This window comes from Chenopodium album, chromosome 25, assembly GCF_948465745.1.
Source record: "Chenopodium album chromosome 25, dcCheAlbu1.1, whole genome shotgun sequence".
In the NCBI taxonomy this organism is placed as follows: Eukaryota; Viridiplantae; Streptophyta; class Magnoliopsida; order Caryophyllales; family Amaranthaceae; genus Chenopodium; species Chenopodium album.
In genome coordinates this window covers 10283869-10292425 of record NC_137858.1, presented here as the reverse complement: position 1 = coordinate 10292425, position 8557 = coordinate 10283869, and the positions used below count along the sequence as shown (strand labels likewise).

General features: G+C 34.4%; 1 protein-coding gene across 2 annotated transcripts; it reads left to right on the top strand.

Moving 5' to 3' along the window:
• The first annotated feature begins 3025 nt into the window (after positions 1 to 3025).
• LOC145615529 (cryptochrome-1-like) lies at positions 3026 to 7965 on the top strand. Of its 2 annotated transcripts, XM_081670602.1 has the most exons (6): positions 3026 to 3717; positions 4720 to 4938; positions 5027 to 5733; positions 6096 to 6916; positions 7411 to 7467; positions 7557 to 7965. In XM_081670602.1, the coding sequence occupies exons 1-5, from the start codon at positions 3411 to 3413 to the stop codon at positions 7442 to 7444; spliced, it is 2088 nt and encodes a 695-aa protein (XP_081526728.1). In that variant the 5' UTR covers positions 3026 to 3410; the 3' UTR covers positions 7445 to 7467; positions 7557 to 7965. The 2 variants fall into 2 exon arrangements, with proteins under 2 accessions (XP_081526728.1, XP_081526729.1); XM_081670603.1 differs by lacking the exon at positions 7411 to 7467.
• The last annotated feature ends 592 nt before the right edge of the window (positions 7966 to 8557 follow it).

Genomic DNA, 8557 nt, shown 5'->3' with positions numbered 1-8557 from the left:
TTCATTTCAGCTCAGTTTAGTTCAGCCCCAATCGGTTCAATTCAGTTCATTTGTTTCAGTAAATCGGAACAGGCCCTAATTGTGTACAATGTTACTATGGGACTGATCTCTTCGGCTTAATTTCAGTTCAGTTTAGCTCCAATCAGTTCAATTCAGTTTTTAATTTTCTTATCTCATAAACAATTCATTTCAGCTCAGCTCAGTTCACTTCAGCCCCAATTATGGGACTGATCTCTTCGGCTTAATTTCAGTTCAATTCAGTTTTTAATTTTCTTATCTCATAAATAATTCATTTCAGCTCAGCTCAGTTCAATTCAGCCCCAATTAGTTCAATTCAGTTTAGTTATTTTCAGCAAATCGGAACAGGCTCTAATTGTGTACAATGTTACTATAGGCCTGATCTATTCAGCTTAATTTCAGTTCAGTTCCCAATTTCCCTCTCTCATAAACAATTCATTTCAGCTCTATTAGGTCAACTCACCTCAGTAAATCAGAACAGACCCTATATTAATTTGTTTTACAATATACAAGTAAACAAAATGTAACCTCAAGTCTTGAATACCATTTATAAAACTTTAGTCAATAAAATAAAAAAAAAAATTGATTGTAAATATTATTATACAAGTACTTAAAATCAAAGTAAAATAGGTACGAATAACTCGTAGTAATAATAGTACTTCAATATAGAGTTACAGAGTATAATTAAGCTAGGTAGGCACGGTCTGTGTCGAACCTCGAAGATTTAATAACAATAAAAATAGTTAGCCCAATCCATTACATTACTTACCCATTACATTTTTGCACTCAAAAGTTATTGTTCTCTCTCCGTATTTAAATAAATAAAATATTTTGACTTTTTATACTATTCATCTAATTTATTTTGACTTATGATTTATAACTTATACATAAGAATAAATATTGTTGTGTGTATTTATTGGAATTATCTCAATGAATAATTTATTATTTAATTATTATAATTTTTACTTATTGATAATTAATACTCCGTAATAAAATGATAATAAATTAATAACGGTCAAAGTTTTACATTAGTATACGTATACAAGAGAAATATTTCACTTTTTTTTTTTTTTTTTTTTTGGTGCAAATATTTCACTTATTTAAATACAGAGAGTAATACGTATTTGTGACTTGGGATTAAAAAGCGAGTGGATGAGTCATGATGTTATATAGCAATATATTGAGTTTATCCAAAACTTGCGTTTATCACTTGTCTTATTGTCTAGTTGTCTCTTGTCCGTGACCTTCGTTTAGGATTTACTCCGTAGGAATTAGGAATTACTCGTACTTTTTTTTTTTTTTTTTTTGAAGACTGGAATTACTCGTACTTGTATGATGCTATTTACATTTTCTTCACCAATAATATAAAATTTATTTGTCACGTTTATTTTCATGGGATAATAATTAATAAGGGCTTATGTTTCTTTACACGTTTCCCCAACTGTATATAGTACTCCACTACTCCGTACTCGTACTACGAAGCATCAATGAAAGAAAAAAAAAAAAAAAAAAAAGAAGCATGTATTATTGAGAGTACATGCATAATTCCGTAATTAATTTTACTCATACAGTTTTACTCTCCACACTACCTTATTTCATAATACAAGGCTCACAATTATTTGAATTTTTAATGGATCGATCTGTGTTAATATTATCTTTAAACTGATATCGTCGAATCGTACAATATATGCAATAGATTTATTTAAAAACAATTTTTATCACACTATAACCTTTATATTGTTACGAGTATAGTATTTGTCAAATTTAAGTTCCACATCGTATATCTAAGTGCCTTATATTATCAATCATAGGAATTAGGAATTCTGAAATGTGACATAGTGATAAAATGATATAATTATTGATTTGGCCTTTCATGAATTGATAATCTATTGTAGTATGTACCTTGAATGGATTTAACCAATGTGCGAAGCTAGAGTCGGTTATATGAACATGACATTATGAATATAAAATTTGAAATATCGTCCCTATAAGGAAATTATGTTTGAGGAAAGTGTATAAAGGTTTTGGTTGACAATTACTTCTACTGCTTTTTTTCACCTCGTAACTATTGTATGTTTCTATATGGACTACTTTCATGTTTTTATATGTCAACCAAACAATTTCATTTATTTTCCACTTCTTATAAACAGCTCAAAATCATTACCATCAATTATAGTTACTTTTGTGTATAAATCTATATCAATCAAAATTTTACTTACTAAATTAAGTTGGATATGTATCAAGGACTTACAAAACCCAACATGTTTAAACCTACCATAACAACAATGCAATGTGGTTTCTAGATTGAATCTTAATCTGATTTCATAACCATTAGCCAACAAGCATGTAATAACTTATACGAAGTAATTTTAACATAAAATAGCACGTCTATTATACACTTAAGTGTCAATCACATTTTTTATACATGGACACACTACACACATGATAGCAATGTAAATGGATATAATTTTACACATGCGTGTCTATGTGTGTAACAAAAATTGCACAATCTCAAACAATTCAAGGTCGTTCTACTCCATGAATCCACATCACAATTAGGGCCTGTTCTTCTTGACTGAACTCAGCCTGAACTGAATATTTTATAAGAGAAGGAAATTAGGAGCTGAACGCAACTGAACTGAATTGAACTGAGCTGAACTGAATTTCGACATAAGAGAACATGGCCTTACTCTGTATTCAATATGCACATAACTACTAAGCACTTGTAAAAAGCTCCAATCTATATATGCTCACAAAAACAAGTTTAGAAAGAAGCAACTCAATAGAAAATAAATTTAAAGAAGATTTTGTTCTATTGGAATTGCAACTGGGATAAGAAAGAAATGGAGACAAAAGGGAGAAGAATATAATTGAACTATTAGTAAAAAAAAACAATAATAAAAATAGAAATCTAGAGAAAATAAAAAGTTGTGGCTGAAAATTGTCTATCAAATTTTATAATTTTATTTTTGTATGCCCACTCAACTCAAGTAGTACTAACCACCTATTCTCTTTCTTCTTCTTCAACCTTTGCTCTGAACAACCAACATTTTCTCTCTCCTCCCATGTGGAATGACCTGTGACTCTATTGCTTTCCATGTTTTTATACCCTAAAATCATGGAACTATAATTTCACCTTCCCCAAAATTATCTTGATTGAGAAATTTTTCAATCATTAAACCCACAAAAAAATTAAAAACACCCACATAATTTAATGCCCTTTTAAACTTACCATAAATACCAAAGATCTTCAAATTTGCTGATTGATTAATTGCTTCATACCCCATCTTCCTTTCCTTTTTTAGAGGATAAAAAATAGTGGATATTATTATGTTTATGCTTATCAATTGAGGAAAAATTGCTGAAATTCCCAAAAATATAAAGATAAAATAATGGATGGGTGTAGTATAGTTTGGTTTAGAAGGGATCTGAGGGTAGAAGATAATCCAGCACTAGCAGCAGGAGTTAGAGCAGGTGCAGTAATTTGTGTGTTCATCTGGGCACCTGAAGAAGAAGGTCATTATTATCCAGGAAGAGTTTCAAGGTGGTGGCTAAAACATAGTTTAGCTCAGCTTGATTCTTCATTAAGAAGTCTTGGTACTTGTCTTATTACCAAGAGATCTACTGATAGTGTTTTCTCTCTCCTTGAGATTCTTAAGTCTACTGGTGCATCACAGCTATTTTTCAATCATTTATATGGTAAACTTTTTGTAAAATAATTAAAATTATTCTTTTTGGAATTTTTGATGTTTTTTATTGTTATTGGTTGATTCTGACATGTGGGTTTTGTTGGGTTTTTTTTTTAATTGATTGATGTTGTTTTATGATTGTTTATGTTGGATTATCAATGTTTTTAGATTTGTTTATTGATTTTGGTACTTGGGTTTTGTCTACTTTACTGTAGTTTATGATGCTTGTAAGGGTTTTGATTTACTATATGTAGTTTGATTCACAGCTTTTTATTAATTTTATCTGAGTGAGTATGTAAAATTGGTAATGAAGTATTTTTTGCTGAAGTGGGGTTATGTATTTGAGTGATTGTGTTAACTATTTTTGTGGATTGTGATGATGCATCATTTACTCTTTATAATCTGGGTAAGACTGACTTTAGAGAAATTATTTTGTTGCTAAAGGAGGAAAACCTGTCTAGTTGTACCTCACACATACTAATCTTAGTAAGTACCTGAAGGTTGGAGGAAATGAAAGCCAAAAGTAGAAAGAAATCGCCCCGCTTAGGTTCAGGATGATGAATTTGTCCCTAGAGAATGTAGTGTGTCATATATGTGAATGATGTGTATGCCTTCTTGCTCAAGCTACTGCTGTCTCAATTGTGGTAGCTGAGTTTACAGTTGCCCTTTATGGTGGCTTTCAAAGCTATTTTGTGTCAAAAAATTTGTTTTAGTGTTTCTTATATTTTGATTGAAATATGTATCTTATGTAAAGATTACAACTTTATCAAGGCTAACTTGGGGGTGAGTAAACTTCCACATCACCTCTTCCAATCTACTCTTTTTCAGCAACTTACTCACTTCAGTATATTACTGAAGTTAGCAACTTCACATGATCATATTTGTTTGAGTTTGACTGTGACCTTGTGATGTGATGTTGTATTGTTGTTGCTCCTTTATTTTGTAGTCTGATTCTCTGACTGGCTCAACTAATAGTATTTTCCCTTTATAATTTTTGTCTGTGAAATTTCAGATCCTCTGTCACTTGTTAGAGATCACCGTGCAAAGGAAGTTTTAACAGCACACGGTATATCTGTGCGGTCCTTCAACGCAGATTTGCTGTATGAACCATGGGAAGTTGTCGACGAGAGGGGCCAGCCATTTAATACCTTTACTTCTTTCTGGGAAAGATGCCTTAGCATGCCTTTTGATCCTGAGGCTCCACTTCTTCCACCTAAAAGGATAGTCTCTGGTTAGTAGTCCTTAAAGAACATCCCACTTTTTGGAATAATCATTTTTGAAAGGTGATTTTTCGTAATATTTTCATGCCTGCCTTTCAGGAGATGTTTCAAAGTGTCCATCAGACACACTGGTGTTTGAAGATGATTCAGAGAGGGGAAGTAATGCCTTACTTGCTAGAGCATGGTCACCTGGCTGGAGCAATGCAGATAAGGCTCTAACTACTTTCGTCAATGGACCTTTAATTGAATACTCAAAGAATCGAAGAAAGGCTGATAGTGCTACAACCTCCTTTCTCTCTCCTCATTTGCATTTCGGAGAGGTCAGCGTACGAAAGGTCTTCCACCTTGTTCGCATCAAGCAAGTCTCATGGGCAAATGAAGGGAACACAGCAGGTGATGAAAGCTGCAATGTGTTTCTCAAATCTATTGGTTTGAGGGAATATTCAAGATATATGAGCTTTAACCATCCATATAGCCACGAGAGGCCTTTACTTGGGCACCTCAAGTTTTTCCCTTGGGTTGTGGACGAAGGCTATTTTAAGGCATGGAGACAAGGTAGAACAGGCTATCCTTTGGTTGATGCTGGCATGAGAGAACTATGGGCTACTGGTTGGCTACATGATAGAATAAGGGTTGTTGTCTCTAGCTTCTTTGTGAAGGTTCTGCAACTTCCATGGAGATGGGGCATGAAATACTTTTGGGATACCCTTTTGGATGCAGACCTTGAAAGCGATGCCCTTGGCTGGCAATATATTACGGGTACTCTCCCTGATGGACGTGAGGTTGACAGAATAGATAATCCTCAGGTATTTGTAATACCACCAATTTGATCGTATAGCTACATATACTATAGAGAAGAGAAAACATGTTACTTTCATTTCATCAAAATAAATACCTGAAAGATAAGTATTTTTCTGATGACTAAAGTAAGAGAAGTTATCATCCTTCTTATTGCCGACAAATTTCACCCAGCATGGAAGACAATAATGTGAAGGAAGGATGTGCTCTCTCCTTTTGTTCCCAATAATTTTACATGTGTTGTTTATGCTGAAATTTTGTAAGCATTATGAAAGTTTCTAGACTGAGAGCTTACAGAAAACAAACCAAGAAATGTTCTGTGCTTCTTCTCTGTATTGATCTCTCTGTTTTTTCTTGGTTTTTTTTGTAGTTTGAAGGCTACAAATTTGATCCTAATGGAGAATATGTAAGACGGTGGCTCCCTGAACTTGCAAGGCTGCCAACTGAATGGATTCATCACCCTTGGAATGCTCCAGAATCTGTACTACAAGCTGCAGGGGTAGAGCTGGGATCAAATTACCCTCTTCCCATTGTAGGAATAGATGCTGCAAAAGTAAGACTCGAAGAAGCACTTACAAGTATGTGGGAGCAAGAAGCAGCTTACAGGGCTGCTATTGAGAATGGGACAGAGGAAGGGCTTGGTGATTCTGCCGAATATGCTCCTATTGAATTTCCTCAAGATTTACGGATGGATATTGATCGAGACCCTGTTAGGAATAATAACCAAATTGACATTAACCGACGTCATGAGGACCAGATGGTCCCTAGCATCACCTCGACCTTGTTCAGGGTTGATGATTATGAAACTTCTTCAGATGTTCAGCAACATTCAGTGGGAGATGGGAGGGCAGAGGTTCCAAGAAATGTGAATGCAAATCAAGTGCAAGTGAGAGAGCCACCAAACCAAGGAGTTACTCCAGCTCCTAGAAGAAATAATGTCACTCCACAACGTCAGGTAAACATCACATTTGGACTGCAGAATATAGAAATAGAGCAGTCTACAGCTGAATCATCAAGTACTACTGGTGGTAGTCGAAGTAGTGGGGTGGTTCCTGTTTGGTCTCCCTCAAGCTCTACATTTGCAGATCAATATATTAATGATGATGCGACAATGGGACCTGGCTCCTCATTCCTGCAGAGGCACCCACAATCTCATGAACTGGTGAATTGGAGACGCCTTTCTCAAACTGGGTAAGGCCTTAACTTTGAATTCTAGGATATTGTCACAACCACTGTAAATGTTGGTGGTGTATCTTATTCTGGACTTTCTGGTGTTTTGAGCACTAATATGACCTTTCAGTAGAATCCTGTTTCTTAAAGTGAATCATTTGGAAATTAAGGCATAGCCAAAATTTTGAAATTAAGTAACATTATGCTACATTTGTATGAAAACAGCTCCCGAAATAAATTGTTATGGACAAATGGACTCAAGTCATACATGTATCTTATAGTATGAAAAATGTATCAGACCTTCCCCATCTATTCCAGACTATGATTATTGCCCTGTGAGAAATTAGACCCCATCTGCGTAGCATGTTTATATGCTGATATGTTGCCGATGATTTTTTAAATACCAATCTAGCAAAAGGGAATTTAACAATTTGGTGTGGAAGTAGGTGATCAATATTCATTCAAACCTGTTGGACAGATCTTAATAATCATGCTTTTGCCTTATCTGTATATAGGACAATGCCGGAAAACAAACATGGAAAACAGTAATGGAATATAGAGATTAGGAGAAGGTTGTTGAGGTTTTAGTTACTTTGAATTATTGCATGTGATTACTAATTTGCTGTATAAAAACTCTTCTGAAATACTCTGTTATTGACAGTTGAGATGATTTTGGGGAGAGCATCCGAAGATAAGAACATTGTATATCCTGATACCAAGGCAAGTCATATGGGAGCGAGGACTTGTTATATTTATGTACATCCCGTGTATTTGCTGAAAGCAGACATCATTGTCCTGATGCTGTGACATTCAAAAGCTCGATTGATATAAGTAGCTCTGCTTGTGCCATTTTGGCTAATTAATACCAGCAGCTCTGCTTGTGCCATTCTGGCTTGTACCATTATAGTGTGTAGTTTTGCTGTATAGTTGTAGTGTTCTCGCAGGGGAAAGAGAAGAGTTGTCGTAGGGATTTGTAGCCTCGAATAATCCCAGGCTTGTCCATTTTCTTTCTGTGAAATATACTCCTATTTGCTACTACTGTCAATAATAGCTCTTGGTTCTGCATCTTACTCATCTTGTGCAGCATCACTTCAGATGCTGGGTTTTCCAATTGCTCTCAAGGACATTAACAAAACATGTCAATGATTTAAGCTTTAACATCCTTGTATGCTTTTAAAACCTTTACACTCCGAATGATGATAATGTATGCTTTTAAAACCTTTACACTCCGATAAAACACGTACATTTGCAAGGAAGCAATGACATTGTCTATTACACTCCGATAAAACACGTACATTTGCAAGGAAGCAATGACATTGTCTATGGTGATGCAACTCTATATCAAGTGTCACCTAAGTAAATGAAAATTATATGGGACATACAAAATTACAAATATTGTATCGAACTCATTAAAATTACCGCTTTTTATTACTTTCTACGTAACAGGCCTTAGGTGTAGATGAAGTGAATTGGCTCTAGTAAAAAAAGAGGAAAACATTTGCAAGTTCTTAATGTGTCTTTAGCTTAAACCTTTAAAATTATCTACAAGATATAATTATAGTTCCTCATACACATAAACAGAAGTGTAAAGGAAAGTTTTGTTTCACACAGACTCAATCAATATAATCTCTTGCTAATTAAGGACATGCTCTATGTTTAACA